The sequence below is a fragment of the Saccostrea echinata genome, unplaced genomic scaffold, assembly GCF_033153115.1.
Source record: "Saccostrea echinata isolate AGI-Se365-2 ecotype Australia unplaced genomic scaffold, CSIRO_AGI_Sech_v1 ptg000041l, whole genome shotgun sequence".
Taxonomy (NCBI): Eukaryota; Metazoa; Mollusca; class Bivalvia; order Ostreida; family Ostreidae; genus Saccostrea; species Saccostrea echinata.
This window is the reverse complement of record NW_026889790.1, coordinates 2,814,251-2,833,949: the sequence shown is the minus strand read 5'-3', so window position 1 is coordinate 2,833,949 and position 19,699 is coordinate 2,814,251. Positions and strand designations below refer to the sequence as shown.

Sequence of the window (19,699 nt, the reverse complement as noted above, 5' to 3'; positions counted from 1 at the left end):
TTAAGACAGGGATTACATATATATCTATATTCACTGAGGTTGTCAATTCATGATTTTTTTTCTCTCAGTCAAAAGTTCTAATTTTACTTTTTCAGACTCTCATATTCTGTCATGGTTATAATTTTGTTTTATATATCCATGGGAAATAAACCAACATAAATAAATTTTACTGTCTTCAGACAAATGGGGAATGGAAAGACTATAGCAAATATCAACTTTTGAGCATCGTTATGTCTTAAGAAAGCCTTTGGTCAGCTCAATACTGGACAGATAAATGTTACATGTATAACTAATTTAAAAGGTATTGAATATTGCAATATTAAAGTAATGCCCCACTATAACTGGACGAATTGAGTACAAACAAAATAAACAGCAGTACAGTGTATAACAATACAATTAGGAATATGAAAGTAATAAAAAAAATAATACATGTTCCTTAATTTATAAAATATATAAATCAGATCTCAAAAATCACTAACAATTCACAAGAATGCTATTGAAAAAAGAATGACAAAAATGTATATGACATTAATTTTAGAAATCTAAAAAAAATCACAAAATAACAGAAATAACTACGTGTATCTTAATTGTTTACAATCCATACAATAATTTACTGTGACATAAAACTGATTTTCAGTTTTACCACTGTAATAAAAAGAAGTATTTCAATATTGCATAATCCAAAGAGCACCAATTGATAAACTAAAGTATTTAGCAAATGCTATTTAAAAGTTTATCAAAATCATTTTCAAAAATTGATATCTATACATTCTGATATGTATTGCTGAGTATTTCAGAACATTTAAGGATACAGAACAGTGCACACTTTCATGTTCTAAGTCAAAATATAGATTAAGGCAATAGTTTGAAGTTGATAAGAAAGTTTTTGGTTTCTATGAAGGGTTTATATAGACTTATCATTGGGGGGAGTTGTCTTGTTCTCATTAAAGGCCAATATGTACACAATGCCAGAGACTGACATTGGGGAGGTAACTGTCTAACTCATTCTAGCTGCTGCAATATAAGCCGTCCCTATACAATGCTTTCCCAGAGGTAAACAGCTGATTTCCACTTCGTATTCTCCCAACTGAACGTCCATGTTACGTCCGTGCTTACCACTCAGGAAGCAGATTGTGTAAGCTGCGATCTCGAACTCTGGACTGGTCCCCAGGAAGCAGGAACTCATTGGCTTACCTTTCTCTCCCCGCCAATTAAATTGCAGAGCTATCAACCGGAAATGTTCATCATCCTTGACCTACACAATAAAACATTTCTATAGATTATACCTAAATTAGAGGTACGGTGAGCACTGAGCTCACATAATGATAACCCTGCTCCCATGTGAGTATAATGGCAGAGTACAAGTTTTGCTACAGGAAACCCCAAATATTTGTCTGATCAGAACATAAAATAGGAAATGCACAATGACACTACTGTAAACCAACTATTATTTGCGTCATCATTTATTCAGGAATTGTCAGTTTGAAATCAATATGCGACAATTAATTCTTGCAACTGAGGAATCATTCTCTACAAATACAAAGCAAAATAATTGGTTTGCGGCGATTAACATTCACAAGTTAAAGTTGGTCGCGAAACTCGCGAATATTTCTCGCACACAAATAAAAGCTGGTTTACGGTATTTAGATTTACAGATGGCTTTAATTGTTGTTACAACTCTTGATAACAGCATTATGGTATAATTTAAGAATAAAAGTTGGTTTACAGTATGTAGTAAAGATTCTGTGAAAGTATCATTGAATTTCATTCAGTGGTATATGAGATGTGGATAAGAGTCAGTTAATCCCAATATTATAGAAAGAATGCATATGGCAGTGTCCATGCTTTGCTATGGGAAACCCCAAAAATCTGTCCTTCAAAAGATACAGTAAGTTATGCTGGTTTAATCTGACTTTTTCTTTTATTAAAAAGAAAATCTGAATCCTAACAAAGGTGACTGTAATTGTCACACTCTGATTCAATCATAGAGGAATAAATAGTCTTTAGACATCATCTAGAGTCCATGCTCCGGGGCCATGAAATTTAGATGAGCTCACTTTTGATCTCAGTCTCACTTTTATAAAAGGAATATAGAGTGGAAAAGTGAGACTGAGATCAAAAGTGAGCTCATCTAAGTTTTATGGCCCCGGTGCCATATCTGTAATGATCTACTACTCACCGTTTCCCTTCTAAAGTATCCATGGTAGTCAATGTTCCCTGCTTTTTCCTGGAGGTAGAACTGAATCCAATTATGAAGCCCAATAAATTCATCCTCACGTCCCTCACCAACAAATACATGTTCAAAACTGCTGGAGTCAAAGTCCCTAAAAAACGGCACAAAAATCAAAATCCTTATGACATTTATCCTTACAACATGATCTCAAAGGATGAAATTAATGTTCTCAGAAATACAATGTACTGTAACATTTAAACTTATAGCTGCTGCTAAGAAAATGTCATTGCATACTTGAAACATAAAACCAAATCATTTATTTGTTTAATTGTACAATTAGTATAATTCAAAGATATTCCTTCCCCGGTTAATCTGAGATACCAGTATAAATAAATTAATGAATCATAGATCTATAAATATACTGTTACTTGTGATTCTTAAAGGCTTGATGTGAACTGAAGCTCACCTATCCCCCTTTGTCCTGCGTATGAGACTGAACCAGGTTCTGTACAGCAGTCTTTTGAACTCAATCTCATCCTCCGGTGCTTTTCCCTTCTCTACGAGATAACGGTGAGCTTCCTGCATTACATCTGTCTCCATGATGGCATCAATGAAGTCTCGATTCTCTTTTCTTTCTTCGTTTGTTACCACTTCCTGTTTTCCACACTCGAGTTCATAGTTGTCTAGTAGAGCTTTAAATGCTTCAATGTAAATCATGTACAATATATAAGGAAACCTCTGTAAATGTTTGTCAACATGTGAAAAGAAACCTTTATACTGTGGTAAATGTTTGTCAACACGTGAAAGGAAACCTTGGTAAATGTTTGTCAACACGTGAAAGGAAACCTTGGTAAATGTTTGTCAACACGTGAAAGGAAACCTTGGTAAATGTTTGTTAACATGTGAAAGGAAACCTTTATAAATGTTTGTCAACACGTGAAAGAAAACCTTTGTAAATGTTTGTCAACTTCTGAAAGGAAACCTTTATAAATGTTTGTTAACACATGAAAGGAAAACTCGGTAAATGTTTGTCAACACATGAAAGGAAACCTTTGTAAATGTTTGTCAACATGTGAAAGGAAACCTTTATAAATGTTTGTCAACATGTGAAAGGAAACCTTTATAAATGTTTGTCCATATGTGAAAGGAAACCTTTGTAAATGTTTGTCAACATGTGAAAGGAAACCTCTGTAAATGTTTGTCAACATGTTAAAGAAAACCTTTGTGAATGTTTGTCAACATGTGAAAGGAAACCTCTGTAAATGTTTGTTAAAGTGTGAAAGGAAATCTTTGTAAATGTTTGTCAACATGTGAAAGGAAATCTTTGTAAATGTTTGTCAACATGTGAAAGGAAACCTTTGTAAATGTTTGTTAACGTGTGAAAAAATTGTGTGTTGAAAATCTATCACCAAACCATCCACTGGTCTGTTCATTTGACTCAATTAAGTTTATTTGTTAAAACAAATACATACTTTAAAGTCCAGTCTATGAATGTGCAGAATTTTTAATAAAACGTCATGTATTGTAACACTAGGATGAAAGAGTCAGATATCTAAATATATCATAATTCTGTTCGTACTTTTATAGGTCTTTCTTTCAAATACATTTTCTTCATCAACCCAAGCAAAAAGTGTGTATCGAGCCCTGTCTCTCTGGAGTTCTCTGCCACTGGTAACATACCCTGAAAAAATTAGTCAAATCTCATTATCTCCAACTCAGAGGGACCAAGGTTAAAGTTCAAGATATCCAAAGACTGGAGATAATGAGGGTAAAAACATTAAGAAAAAGTAGTTGGGACTACCATCTTACATTGACATATCCCTGGTACTCAAGATATCTGTGTTCAAGATAACGAAGTTCAATAGTAGTTGTTAAAGATAATGAATTATATCTATAAGTACAAGGTATCCTTTCAAAAAATGCTAGATTTTGTTTATTTTTCAAGACAGATACATGTAGCTAACAAACCGTAGCTCAGTAGCTACAACAAGAAGCCCATGGGTCACAATGCTCACCTGAGTCAACATGGCCCGCTGTTCTTAATCAGCAGATTCTTCTCCTACATATTCATATGTAAAGCTTTGATCACCTTTCTAGCCACACCTACCCCCAGGGGTCATGTTTTGAATGACACTGAATCTACACTATCTTAGGATACTTCCATATTCATATGACCAATCATGGCTTTGTGTTCTTGAAAACAGAATTTTAATGTCTGCCACCCTACCCTGGGGAGGGGGGGCATGATTTGAACAAACTTGAATCTACACTACCATGACTGATCATGGCTTTGTTGTTTACAAGAAGAAGAATTTTAAAGATTTTCCTATATATGTTCATACGTAAAACTTCGATTCCCCGTTATGGCTCAACTCTACTACTGGAAGATGACTTGAACAAACTTAAATCTACAATACTTGGGGATGCTTCCATATCAATATGACTAATCATGGCTTTGTTGTTCAAAGATTTTAAAGATTTTTCCTCTATATTCCTAAGTAAAATTTTGATCCCCCATTGTGGCCCCACCCTACCCTCTGGGGTCATGATTTGAACAAATTTGATTCTACACTACCTGAGGATGCTTTTATATCAATATGTCTACCCGGTAATCATGGCTTTGTTGTTCTTGAGAATATTTTTTAAAGATTTTTTTCCATATCATGTATATATTCCTATTCAAAACTTTGATCCTCCATTGTGGCCCCACCCTACCCCCAGGGGTCATAATTTGAACAAACTAGAATCTAAACTACCTGAGGATGCTTCCATAGCAATATGACTAATCATGGCTTTGTTGTTCTTGAGAAAATTTTTAAAAGTATTTTCCCCTAAATATTCCTATGTAAAACATTGACCCCCAATTGTGGTCCTACCCTACCCCCGGGGGTGATGATCTGAACAAATTTGATTCTACACTACCTAGGAATGCTTTCATATCAATAGGTTTAACTGTGGCTTTGTTGTTCTTGAGAAGATTTTCAAAAAAGTTTTCCTATATATTCCTATGTAAAACTTTGATCCCCATTGTAGACCCACCCTACCATGGGGGTCATGATTTGAACAAACTTGAATCTACATTATCTGAGGATGCTTCCATATCAATATGACTAACTGTGGCTTTGTTTTTCTTGAGAAGAAGATTTTTAAAGTTTTTTCTTATATATTCCTATGTAAAACTTTGATCCCCCATAGTGGCCCCACCCTACCGAAGGGGTCATGATTTGAATAAACTTGAATCTACACTATCTGAGGATGCTTCCATATCAATATGACTAATCATGGCTTTGTTGTTCTTGAGAAGAAGATATTTAAAAGTTTTTTTTCCTATTTATACCCATTTAAAACTTGATCACCCATTGTGGCTCCACCCTTCCTCTGAGGGTCATGATTTGAAAAAATTTGAATCTACACTATGTAATGAAGGTTTTAATTAAGTTTCACCAATTCTTAATTATCTCCCCTTAAAAGAGGGCCTTCCTTTGAACAAATTTGAATCCACTTTACCCAAGGATGCTTTGTGGCAAGTTTGGTCAAAATTGACCCAGTGGTTCTTGAGAAGAAGTCGAAAATGTGAAAAGTTTACAGACAGACAGACAGAAGGACGCCAAACAAAATGTGATCAGGAAAGCTCAAGAGCTTTCAGCTCAGGTGAGCTAAAAAGTTATTACGGTAACCACTAATACAATCATTTTGACTTTTCCCCACTTTAAAAAACATGAATAAAGTTTCCTTACTGTTAAAGACAGTACATGTATATGGTTTATCAGTTAAACATGTCATCTACTTATTGGTTTCTCTGTTGTTAGGGACAGTATGGTTAATCAGTTAACCAATTCATCTGGTAATTGGTTCTAATAAGAATCAGTAACTGAATGTATAATACAAGTATCTTAATTGTCCTTGAATTCAGATTTTTATGCAATAAATTGGTAAATTGGTAATCTGGTTAAATATACTAACAATATTAACAGGTCATTAAATTTTACCAAATTTTCATCTGTATATTATGTAAAATCTTCCTTCATTCCTTACCTTGCAGATCAATATCAAAGTCCTGACCAGCATAACATTTGTTTGTGTCCAGTTCCCATAGTCTCCCAAGTATCTCAGTGAGTTCGGGATCTGGATGAAATCTGTAAGAATATTAGCACTGAAAATATATAGTTATTCCAATCCTTATGTTGAATGACCTTTGAAAAATACAATCCTGACACTAACAGGTCTTCCAAGATATTTATAAATATGTAGTATATTTTCTTGCATATTAAAAAATTATTCAAAAAACAGATGTCTCTAATAAGACTGTAACTCTTCTGGTTTGACCTTATAGATGTGGATGAGAATAGTTGCCACCTGAACTTGAAACACCTTTAATTGTATGTTTACATAATTACGTACAGGTATCTTGATGTTTGTTTTTTTTTTTTTAACTTTTATCAAGATTTATTGAAATCAAACAAAACTGTAAAAGGAGTGAAACTTTGAAAGATTTTCACAGTTGTTTTATTTTGGTAAACATATGGCAACAAAATACTGGTAATCAGAATCTAGCTTAACTGTCTACAAAGTCTGAAAAAAAAAACTGTAAAAGGAGTGACACTTTGAAGGATTTCACATTTCTTTCTATTTTGTGTGATCATAGCAATACTCTTCATTGATATCAAAAACTGATGCATGTAAACACAATTATGCATCTTATCAGACCAAAAACTATAGGAAGATATATATATATATATATATATATATATATATATATATATATATATATATATATATATATATATATATATCAGTGTTTTGAAAAGATTTCACAGAATTTCTACTCTTATTATTGTAACAGCAAAGGTGAAAAATGTGACGGAACAGATCAGGATACGAACCCAGGTACCCATAATCACTAGTCATGTGCTCTACCAAATAAGCTCTCTTGCCACCGGCAATCCAACCTATCTGAACACCACATTCCTCCCTCCTTAAATGTCTTCGCTCCCAAAGACACAAACCCAGACTTTTCCCCGACAGGTCTTTCACCTGTCACTTCCGGGGCATGGCAAGGCACCAAATGTAACCAGGAAAGGAGAAGTAACATGCCAGCATTGTTGATCAAAATCAAAAACCAATAAACAGAATAATACTTGGTTTTGTTTTATTACTTGTGTGCCATCAGTTGTATTGAAATTTGACCAAAACTGTAATATGAGCAGTATTTTGAAAAACTGTAACTGAATATATATAGCTAGACAGACAGAAAAACAGACAGACGACAAACACATAAATGCCTATAGTCTTAAAAATTGAAATTAACTAGCTCAATGATCAGTATAGGTGATTGTTGATAGTATTAAAAGATTTTATTTTGAAATCGGTATGAACGGCATTGAAAAATTATTAAGTGGAAATTTCAAATCAAAACTTGTATATACTTAAGTATGCTAAATACTGTAAACCACCAAATAAGCACCTATAGTCTTGACAAGTGACAACTTTTGTTCACTTTAAAATTTTGTAATTTTGAAATCCATCCGCTACGAGTAATTATTGCGACTGAGGAATTATCCTTCAAAAATACACAATGAAATATATATAGTTTGCTGCAAGAAAAGAAGGTCGCGAAACTCGCGGATATTTCCTCGCACGCGAATAAAAGTTGGTTTACAGTAGTCTAGCTGGCTTGTATTCTCATAATTCTGCACATTTTTATCACCTTAAGTTGAAGGCCTATTTTACAAATGAAACAAATTGTGATTTGTTAAATTATAGATTGGGAAATATCAAAATTCATGGAAACATCTCAATTTATTTTAAGTGGGTCTGTTGCAATTTGACTGAACATGAGTTGTGTGTATATACGGTACACTCGCAACGTGGATGCCACGCCCACCTAAATCTTGATAATATTATGCAATCAAATAAAACAAAATACTTTACCCTCTCCGACTATCTGCCATTGTAAATGGACTTCACCTGCCTTGACAAAGTACACTTGGTACAAAGATAAAATTAGTAAATATGACAGAAATGACAGACAGCGTGTCGATATTCCCTCAGGCTGTCCTAATATAAACACCGAAAACTTCCGAACAACTCGCTGCAGACGACTTCGACGTTTCGGAACGAGGCTTTTGATTGGTTATTACTTATGAAAAGGCCAATGAGGATTTGTCTTCTTTCACTTCGGAGAATGAGACTTCAGCAGCATGACAACATACAAATATCTTTCCCCAGAAGTTTTGTCTGGATTTGACAAATATAAGGTAAAAACTGAAACCATAGTTCTTCAGATGTAATCAGAAATGTGTGGTCAAGCCCGGATATAGTGAAAAATAATTAAGACATCGATATATTGCAGAATACCTTTTAATACTTTACAACATGCATTGACTGGTCTATCCGTGAATACATGGACTTTTTTCAACAAATTTTGTGATACGAAGATGCTGATTTCTTTTTGGCGTGAATAAACACTTTTTCATCTGAAAAAAAAACTCATTCCTCTGGCTTGGATTGGAAAAGAAAAGAATAGTAGAAGAGGAAAATATTTTGAAAAGCTTTAAATTTTAATTTTGCCCATAAATGCTTGTTTCTAAATCAGAGGGGTTCCAAAATCAGTGGCATATCCTTTTGAGCTGGTGCATTTTTTTTTATATATGGAGGCCTGACTTCATCATTTTTGGATAATGTTTGGAGTAGACTTCAGAAATTATTCCAGCATCGCAGGTATTGTTGGCGAATATACCCCAATGGTCGAGAGATTTCATTGACAAATAGAAACAGAGACTGAAGGGGGAGGTTTTTATTTGCCAACAAAATTTCAAGACTGATGGGTATATTCTCCAACATTTTCTATATAGAGAAATGCAGAAGCTAGATTTGGACGTCATCAGAAGTATCTCGTGTCTGTTATATGATCTAAGTGTATCCATTTTGAAGACTTCTTGCATTTAGGAAGTAAATATTAATGAATATAAAATGAATACATAATTACAGTATTAAGTGTTTTAAATCAACTTGAAAAGGCTATAATTAACTAAATATGACTTAATGTGAGTTTAACTAGCCCTTAGTCGTTGACAGAATGACAACACAATTCTGTACAATAAATGAAAATATGCTTATAAGAAAGTGCCAGGGACAATTTTGCTTCATTATGAAAGTTTTCAGTTATATCCATTTAGTTCACAATTATATATTTCAAAGCCAAGGAAATGAAAATCACTTGCTGTAAGCGTTAATTCATTGTAAGTGTGTTCACTATAAGTGTGTTTTACTGTATACATGTAGATCATAGTGACAGATTATATAGTATAGAATTAAAGAAAAAGAATATTACAGGGCAAAGATTAGTTAGGTTAGAGAGTTAGTTAAATATGACTAAAGCAAGATTAAAGATTAAGAAAATCATTGAAATGCTTTAATAAGTTTATTGCAACTATCTAAAGTATTTTCCCTTAAGTGCACCTATTTTTGGAAACTTAAGTGGTTACATAAATTGTCTCATCTGAATCTAGCATCAATTTTCAAATGGATACAACTGGCGAGAATAAACACATAACCCCAATCTCATACAACACTGACAATTACCGGGGTAACTCTTCTTTATTTCTGTCAGATTGAGGCTTCTTTTTTTTGCTAACGTTCTCATAATAAGCCTCTTTTTACAGACAAATTCTATTGTTCCAAGATCTTGAGTTACAGTGTATTTATACTGTTAACTTGTATGTATGTGAAATGGGGTTCGTTTATATGAAAATAATGACAAACGCCATGCTGTCGTTGTTGATAAATATATTCACTCTCAGTATAATCAGTATTATCACAGCTCTGAAATATATATAAACAATCATAAATATTTTATAACAAAGCATACATGTAGATCACTTGCCAGATAGCACGGTCAAATGAAGAGTTATTTCCCTTTAATTGTGCTAATAGATGAAACATTAAGAGTTATCTTTCTTAATCAATAATATGTACAAAGTATGAACACTCTGGAATATATAGATAAAACAATGAGATCAAATTATACTGAACTCTTCCAGAATAATATAATTATATTGACAATATACAAAATATATACATCATACCTATATGTGATATAGAGCCATAACTCCAATATACATGTATATATATAGCTGAACACAGCTGTACTCTATTCAGTGATCTGTGTATGAATAATATAAATATAACTTTACTATATTACACACTTATTGTCACAGATATAAAATATACTTATTACTCTGAATATTTACAAAGTCATAAAATAATCACACAAACTGAACTTTCATACTTTATATTAGAATATTATTATTTGGTAATTTAGCAGATAAACAATTATATAGAAATAATGAAATCAGTAAAAGTAAACTTACATTCTGTCCTGTCTTGGTCATTGTCATAAATAAATCATAAAATATCAAAAGGCCAATATGTCTACTCAGACCAAGATCTCCAACAAAAGTAATTAACTAAGTAAAAACCAAAAGAGAGGGAAACTAACCAACCAATGAAATCCAAGTTGGCCTACGTGGACACTACACAAGATATATATAGAAAGGGACAGGGGTTTAAATGACCACTGTGATGTCATACATCTATAAATAACTCAATAAACACATATTGATGTAAATAATTCCATGTGGATTTATTCAATAAATGAAATGCTGTAAAGAAATAAATATGACAATTTAACTGAATTAATTTAATCCTGAAATATAATAATTAATATATGAAATAAATCACCCTATCACATATGTACATGTATCCAATGCAAAATGGAATTGTCAATTGCAAATAATAAGTATTCTTCATTGTTTTTCAGTATAGTGCAGTAGACACAAGCCCAGTTAGCATATACATAACACACCCTTTTTGGAACTGGGTGGTTGAGGTAAATCAAACTTTATCTATTTGATATCATAAATTGTCATTAGAGCCCTGCAAGGATTTGCAGGATTTTAGCTGCATAGTAGGGTGAAAGTGGGTATACCTTGAAAATTTATTATGATTTGAAAATCGTCTTCTTTGCTCTCGGACATCATGCAGTTAGACTGTATGATTATGAAGAGCAGCTGTCCCTCTATCAAAATTGAAATTCATGTTCCTTGGATCCAAGGTTCATATCCCAAGGTGGGTCTAGTTGACATACATTGAAAAATACTTATGTCTTTGGAAACCTTTTGTACTATACTCCAGAATATCCAACAGGCAAACTGTTTGTATAATTATTATTAGCAGTTAGCCCGATACAAAGATTGTGAAATATCTGTTTTCTTGTCCGTCCACCATGCAGGCTTAATGGAGAGACTAAGTTGATTAATTGAAAATACATAATATTTTAAGAACTTTCTTTGCACCTTGACATCTAGAAGATAAACTTTTTATATTCATTAAGATATAAGCAAGGTATTCTATACCAAAAATTTAAAACTCTTCTGAAAATGAATCCAAAGTTTCTATCTTAGGTGGGGCTATTATTTGGTTGTTTCATAACTCACAATACTCAGTTAAAAAGGCCTTTGAGCCTATTTAATATTATAATGAGCCCATTTAATATTATAACAGTTACTATTGATTTTCTTTTCAGTTTGTTCCAAAATGGATCGCACCAAATGTATTAACCTTGACAGGATTTGGTCAGCTGATGATGAACTTTGTCCTTTTGACCTACTATGATCCCCACTTTTTTTCTGCCAGTAGAGACCATCCTGAATGTCCCCCCATTCCTAACTGGGTGTGGCTTGTCTGTGCATTTAACAACTTCATGTCACACACCTTAGGTAAAAATCAAACAAACATGTGTAGCTACATATATTCAAGATCACAAGTTCTGTAAATAGGGTTGTCCCTAAGACCTGGAGTTTGGGAAATTTTCCTGCCTATAATGATTATTCTGGTATTCCCCCTCAACTCCCTCTTAGGGGAGGAGCACCAGACATCCTTTTTAGGTCATCTGAGTTTACTCAGGTGACCTATTGCTATCTGTTTTCGTCCATCGGCGCGCGTCGTGCGTTAACATTTGAACATTTTCAGCTTCTTCTCTGAAACCGCTCAACCAATTTCAACCAAATTTGGCATATAGCATGTATGGGTGAAGGGGGACAAAATTTATGAATTTCATGGTCCCTGTCCCCCTGGGGCCTTAGGGGTGGGGCAAAAAACACTAAAATCAATGCAATCTTTAAAAATCTTCTTCTTTACTCCTGGACATCAAGCAGTCAAACTGTTGGCATGATTGTAATAAGCATTGAACCCTCTACCAAAATTGTGAAATTCATGGCCCCAAGGTCAGGGGTTCTGGGACTAGGGTGGGGCTATATAGATCATACAGTAAAGTGCATTATTTCTTTGAAAATCTTCCTCTCTGCTCCTGAGTATTGAATAAACTAACTAAGTACATAGTTATGATAAGCAAGAATGCCTTTTCCAAAATTGTGAATTTGATGGCCCCTGGGTCTGGGGTTCTGGTGTTAGGGCGGGGCTCTATTGATTATAAAGTTTAAATGCATTAATTCTTTGAAAATCTTCTTCTCTGCTCCTGGTGTGAAATAAACTAACTAAGAACATAGTTATGATGAGCAAGAGTGCCTCTTCCAAAATTGTGAAATTCATGGCCCCAGGGTCAGGGGTTCTGGTGTTAGGGTGGGGCTCTATTGATTATATAGTGAAAATGCATTAAATCTTTGAAAATCTTCTTCTCTGCTCCTGGGTATTAAATAAACTAACTAAGAACATAGTTATGATGAGCAAGAGTGCCTCTCCCAAAATTGTAAATTTTATGGCCCCAGGGTCAGGGGTTCTGGTGTTAGGGTGGGGCTCTATTGATTATATAGTGAAAATGCATTAAATCTTTGGAAATCTTCTTCTCTGCTCCTGGGTATTAAATAAACTAACTAAGAATATAGTTATGATGAACAAGAGTGCCTCTTCCAAAATTGTGAAATTCATGGCCCCAGGGTCAGGGGTTCTGGTGTTAGGGTGGGGCTCTATTGATTATACAGTGAAAATGCATCAATTCTTTGAAAGTCTTCTCTGCTTCTGGGTATTATTTAAGCAAAGGAAGTGCATGGTTATGATAAGCAAGAATGTCTCTTCCAAAATTGTGAAATTCATGGCCCCAGGGTCAGGGGTTCTGGTAAAAGGGGGGGGGGACTCTACTGATTATAAAGTGAAAAATCATTATTTCTTTCAAAATATTTTTTTCTACTCCTGGTTATAAAGCAAAGAAACAAATGTATAGTTATGATGAGCAAGGATGCTTTTACAAAATTTTTAAAACTTGTGGTCACAGGGGTTCTGTTGTTTCTCTGAGAGGGGGGGGGGGGCTCTATTGATAATATAGTGAAAATGTGTGAATTCTTTGAAAATCTTCAACTAATTGCATAGGTATGATGATGAGGGTACCTCTTCCAAATTTGTAAATTTCATGACCCTGGGTCATGGGTTCTGGTGTTAGGTTAGGACTGTGTTCAATAGTGAAAATGCATTATTTCTGGAAAATCTTCTCTGCTCCTGGGCATATTGGAGGCAAACAGAGTAAAAGTTTTAATAAGCAAGGGTATTTTTACCAGAATTTTAAACATCTGGACCATTTGGTCAAGTGTTCTGGTCCTGGCTAGGGCTCTATTAATTTGTATTCTACTGAGTGAAGTTATTCCCCTTTGCCATTCACCTTTGATAATTAATCACTGTAGATAATGTATCTGAAAGATTATTATGCAAGAACATTAATTGTATAATACAAAAAGTACTTTCATAGTTTTAATGATCAGGTAGACTTGGAAATAATAGATGAATAAAAATGAAACAAAAATAACTTATCTTCTTAAATGTTCTTCAATTAGGCCAAGTGAGGCCAATGTGAGAGGTAATAATATGGGGTTAAAAATAGATATTTTGTTAAAAGTGTGCATGGTAATAATGATGAATGGGGGACAGATAGATAGACCAATTATTTTGTTGATCTTAATCATACTATTTTTCTTGCTTTTGGACAACAAAGCTTCATTTATCAGTTTATGGATCCTCTAAATTGTTGTACTCAAGTGACCGTTAAGGCCCTTGAGCCTCTTGTTTAATGTCCCCAGCTATTTTAAATCTTAGAGACAACCCTGGTAAAATATTTGATTTACTAGTATAAAGAACATGCAATTTTTTTTTAGGGTAGCTGTGTTAATAATTAATCATTAAAGAAACTGAAATAAAAGAGCTTCCTACTTATGTTTTCAGTGTTAGAGTTAAATGAGAATGTCATATTTAGCTGATAATATGTATATATTGATTGGTTTATATAATCTATTACCTCAAACATTTATAAATAAAAATCTCTTTCATACTTTTTAAATTAAACACTTTCTATAATCTCAACAGATGGCATTGATGGGAAGCAGGCACGGAGAACAGGGTCCAGCTCGCCTCTGGGGGAGTTATTTGACCATGGACTAGACAGCTGGGCCACCCTTTTCCTGCCAGTGGCTCTGTATTCTATTTTTGGCCGTGGGGAATATGGAGTGGGGGTGTTTAGAGTGTACTTCATCGTGACTGGTGTCATGTTGTGTTTTATCCTGTCTCACTGGGAGAAATACAACACCAAAATCTTATTTCTACCCTGGGGCTACGATCTCAGCCAACTGGTAATTCTCATATGAACATTTTGTCTTATTTCTACCCTGGGGCTACGATCTCAGCCAACTGGTAATTCTCATATGAACATTTTGTCTTATTTCTACCCTGGGGCTACGATTTCAGCCAACTGGTAATTCTCATATGAACATTTTGTCTTATTTCTACCCTGGGTCTATGATCTCAGCCAACTGGTAATTCTCATGTGAACATTTTGTCTTATTTCTACCCTGGGGCTATGATCTCAGCCAACTGGTAATTCTCATATGAACATTTTGCTCACAGAACAGTATTTGATAATAAAGAATATATATGTCATACTTCAAAAGTAACACTAAAGAAGTGTGTACAGCAAAATATATATTGAACATGACCTTGAGTTAAAAATTTTATTCGACTATTGTTTCATTGTGTATAATGCAAGTCTTTGGAACAAAAAGTATTGAAATTGTTTCTTTTCATTATATTTCGCCAACAATAAGGCTTTATTGTTGTGCTGTTGTCTGAATTTTAAACAAGTCAGATTAATTTCACCACTTTTCATAGCCAGTTATCTTCTTTTAATATGAAAAAATGATTTGAAGTAATCTAAAAAGTTATAATTTTGTTTACATTCAGCAATTAATGTTGACTTAATCACATCCTTTATTGAAATTTATTCTTTAGTTTTATGTTAATAAAAATATGTATAGTCTGTGTATGTGTAAAGTCCAAAAACCTACTTTTTTTTATTTTACCACAGGCCATGACAGGAGTATATCTTTTGACCTTTGTTGGGGGTCAGAACATGTGGAAATTTAAAATTCCAGTGATTGATATCTACTGCTCAGAGTTTATAGAGATAGGGATGTATGGTAAGTAGAGCTTAGTCATCTCTCTCCACTACTTACTCAGTGATTGATATCTACTGCTCAGAGTTTATAGAGATAGGGATGTATGGTAAGTAGAGCTTAGTCATCTCTCTCCACTACTTACTCAGTGATTGATATCTACTGCTCAGAGTTTATAGAGATAGGGATGTATGGTAAGTAGAGCTTAGTCATCTCTCTCCACTACTTACTCAGTGATTGATATCTACTGTTCAGAGTTTATAGAGATAGGAATGTATGGTAAGTAGAGCTTAGTCATCTCTCTCCACTACTTACTCAGTGATTGATATCTACTGCTCAGAGTTTATAGAGATAGGGATGTATGGTAAGTAGAGCTTAGTCATCTCTCTCCACTACTTACTCAGTGATTGATATGTACTGCTCAGAGTTTATAGAGATAGGTATGTATGGTAAGTAGAGCTTAGTCATCTCTCTCCACTACTTACTCAGTGATTGATATCTACTGCTCAGAGTTTATAGAGATAGGTATGTATGGTAAGTAGAGCTTAGTCATCTCTCTCCACTACTTACTCAGTAATTGATATCTACTGCTCAGAGTTTATAGAGACAGGGATGTATGGTAAGTAGAGCTTAGTCATCTCTCTCCACTACTTACTCAGCAAAAATAGCCATCAATGGCACATAGTAATTATTAACTGTCAGTTGTTATACATGTACTATGTACTTTTTTCCCTGTTCATACCTGTAAGATGCCTTGCGTTATATATGCCAGTTTTTTGGTTTATCATTCAGATTAAATATTGGTGTACCACGGTATTATTGTACAATTATGTATTTCATTTTGTACACAGAACTTGTAATTTTAAAAGTTTCTGTAATACTAGAGTTAAGCAGTGGTGTCTTGAACACTAAGTAGGCTGTTTGTCAAATACCAGGCTGGGGGGTATACCAATGTGTGTCCCAATGGTAATATAATTAAAGAAACAACTTTGATATCTTGAACCCTTGGATATCTCAAAGTTTGTAGACAATTCCATTAAGTTTGAGATATCCAGTATATCAGTATTTCGTTAAGCAGTCTTTAAAAAAATTTCATATTTTTACAGTTGGATTCTTTGTTTTGACTTTCCCTGCAACTTTCTGGAATATATACAAGTAAGTGATTGGAGCTTAAAACAAGTTAGTAACAGGATCAATGTACACATCCGTAAGGTTGATCTCTATGTGCATGTTTTGTGCATGCATGCCTTCAATTTATATAACAGTATCTTCCACACAAAATATAAAATTTAAAATGTAGGTCTCACTGTTATGTTTATTTTAGATCTTATCGGGATAAGACAGGTAAAATGTATGATCCATGGGAGATGATGCGCCCCCTGGTGTCCACATTTATCTTATTCTTTCTAATGGTCTTTTGGGCACGCGTGTCCAGCTGCCAGGTGATGGAGTTACAGCCCCGCCTCTTTTACTGGACCACAGGGACTGCTTTCTCTAACATTGCTGTAAGTATTGTCTACCTAACTGACAGAGGAGTAGATATTTGTAGGACTGATTACAAAATGCCACTATTGCTTTAAAATTGGTAATCATACCTACACATCTTTCACATGCAGTAATGCTGTAAAGCACATTGATTTGCTAGAGCTTGATTTAAGTGTAACTTTGGTAGGTTGTACTTATGAATGAATAAAGAACTCTGGTGGAATACTATGGGAAATAAATCTATTATTTATTCTACATACACTGTAGGATACTAAAGAATTCTGTCTAGCAATATTTAATGTAATACTATTGTTATCTATAAATAGAGGATACCCAGTTTGTACATGTTTATTGCCTGTAGCAACACTTGGAAAAAAGACTTTATAGATTTCATCCTGATTTTAGCTCAAATCATTTGGTCGATGATTTATATAATGATTCATTAAATGTGAATTTCAGTGTCATCTAATCATCAGTCAGATGAGTGATACGCGATGTGAACTCATCAACTGGCTCCTCCTACCCCTGGTTACTATAGTAACGGCATGTTCACTGCTGTCACTCGGACATGTAGAGGTGTACCTTCTCTGGGGCTATTGCTTTCTAGTCACTGCTGCTCATCTTCACTTTGGGGTCCATGTGGTAAGGAAAATCGTACTGAATGCTTTAGGATCTTGTCGAGAAGTAAAACTTCAAATAAACCTTCAGAATTTAAGTACAAATTGGGGATGACGTGTGGTACATTGTTGTATTAATGTTCAAATGAATAAACTTAAGATTTTATCAAATGGAAATCATTTAACATATCAGTTATTACTTTTTTTTTTTTAGGTTCAAGAAATGTGTGATCATTTCAATATATCAGCATTCACAATAAAACTAAAGGCATAGAGACTTATTTAACCTTGGTGAGGCAGCTGAAGGACATTGTATTACGCCATTATCTACTGCTGTCTGCAGTGAACAGACATCTACTCAGATCATCTCAGTCAGTCAGTCATCCTTGTTCAGGAAGAAAGAAGACCAATCCAGGTGTTAGACAATATATTGAGTTCTTTTTGAATTTATTTCCTTGATTTGAATTAAATTCATTTTTAGCGTGCCATTTACTTTCTCTAACATTATTGGGAATTTTCTACAAATACTATCTATATGTTAACCTGATAGAGCTGAACAGTTACCTCATTAAATAATTTACCTCACATGAATGGAGGCTCAGTTGACCTCATCTGATCAAACCCAATCTTTAATCAGTTTGTAATCCATTCTTCATTCATACTCCGCTCACATAAGAACACTTCCAACTATTCTAGAAAAGCTACACAAATTTTAAAATGGGGTATCAATGTTCCTTGGGTGATATATATGTATTGTTACTCTGAGAAGCAGTATTCCAAGCTAGCCTCAGTTGATTTTTATAAGTATATGAAAATACATCTTATTCGATAAAACCATCATTCGCTTAATTTAATTAGCTCCTTACTTAAGGCTTGTCACAAATTTTGTTATAGAGACTCGGAGGATTTTTAGCTATTTCTGTTTTATGCAGTCCCGACTTTGAAGATGGCACATTGTTTTTAGCTCACCTGAGCCAAAGGCTCAAGTGAGCGTTTCTGATCACTTTTTGTCCGGCGTCCGTCTGTCTGTCTGTCTGTAAACTTTTAATATTTTCGACTTCTTCTCAAGAACCACTGGGCCAATTTCAACCAAACTTGCCACAAAGTATCCCTGGGTAAAGGGGATTCAAGTTTGTTCAAATGAAGGGCCACGCCCTCTTTCAAGGGGAGATAATAAAGAATTAGTGAAAAATTAATAGCATCTTTTAAATATCTTCTTCTCAAGAACCACAGGGCCAGGAAAGATGAAACTCATGTGGAATCATCCTAAGGTAGTGTAGATTCAAATTTGTCCAAATCATGACCCCTGGGGGTAGGGTGGGGCCACAATGGAGGATCAAAGTTTTACATAGAAATATGTAGGAAAAACTTTTAAAAATCTTCTTCTCAAGAACAGCAAAGCCATGGTGAGTCATATTTATTTGGAAGCATCCTCAGGTAGTGTAGATTCCATTTTGTTCAAATCATGACCCCTGGGGGTAGGGCGGGGCCACAATGGAGGATCAAAGTTTTACATAGAAATATATAGGAAAAACCATTAAAAATCTTCTTCTCAAGAACAGCAAAGCCATGATTGGTCATATTTATATGGAAGCATCTTCAGGTAGTGTAGATTCAAGTTTGTTCAAATCATGACCCCTGGGGGTAGGGCGAGGCCACAATGCAGGATCAAAGTTTTACATAGAAATATGTAGGAAAAATCTTTAAAAATCTTCTTCTCAAGAACAGCAAAGCCATGATGAGTCATATTTATATGGAAGCATCCTGGGGTAGTGTAGATTCTATTTTGTTCAAATCATGACCCCCCAGGGTAGGGTGGGGCCACAATGGAGGATCAAAGTCTTAAATAGAAATATATACGAAAATATCTACTTCTGAAGAACTGCAAAGCCATGATTAGTCATTTTGATATGAAGCATCCTCAGGTAGTGTATGTTCAAGTTTGTTAAAATTATAACCCCCGGGGATAGGTT

The 19,699-nt window shown here is 34.3% G+C and overlaps 2 protein-coding genes across 2 annotated transcripts; one reads left to right on the top strand and one right to left on the bottom strand.

The window, feature by feature from the left end:
- Positions 1 to 605: 605 nt before the first annotated feature.
- On the bottom strand, positions 606 to 8,249 carry LOC133200761 (poly(U)-specific endoribonuclease-A-like). The gene is made up of 6 exons (XM_061336547.1): positions 8,105 to 8,249; positions 6,209 to 6,309; positions 3,753 to 3,854; positions 2,640 to 2,874; positions 2,180 to 2,324; positions 606 to 1,255 (listed from the first exon to the last, which is right to left on the bottom strand). Exons 1-6 carry the CDS (start codon positions 8,122 to 8,124, stop codon positions 998 to 1,000), a joined length of 861 nt encoding a protein of 286 aa, XP_061192531.1. The 5' UTR covers positions 8,125 to 8,249; the 3' UTR covers positions 606 to 997.
- A 17-nt stretch (positions 8,250 to 8,266) lies between these two features.
- On the top strand, positions 8,267 to 18,886 carry LOC133200760 (ethanolaminephosphotransferase 1-like). The gene is made up of 9 exons (XM_061336546.1): positions 8,267 to 8,430; positions 10,995 to 11,063; positions 11,760 to 11,952; positions 14,543 to 14,805; positions 15,537 to 15,648; positions 16,731 to 16,779; positions 16,949 to 17,129; positions 17,569 to 17,751; positions 17,941 to 18,886. The coding sequence occupies exons 1-9, from the start codon at positions 8,374 to 8,376 to the stop codon at positions 17,998 to 18,000; spliced, it is 1,167 nt and encodes a 388-aa protein (XP_061192530.1). The 5' UTR covers positions 8,267 to 8,373; the 3' UTR covers positions 18,001 to 18,886.
- The last annotated feature ends 813 nt before the right edge of the window (positions 18,887 to 19,699 follow it).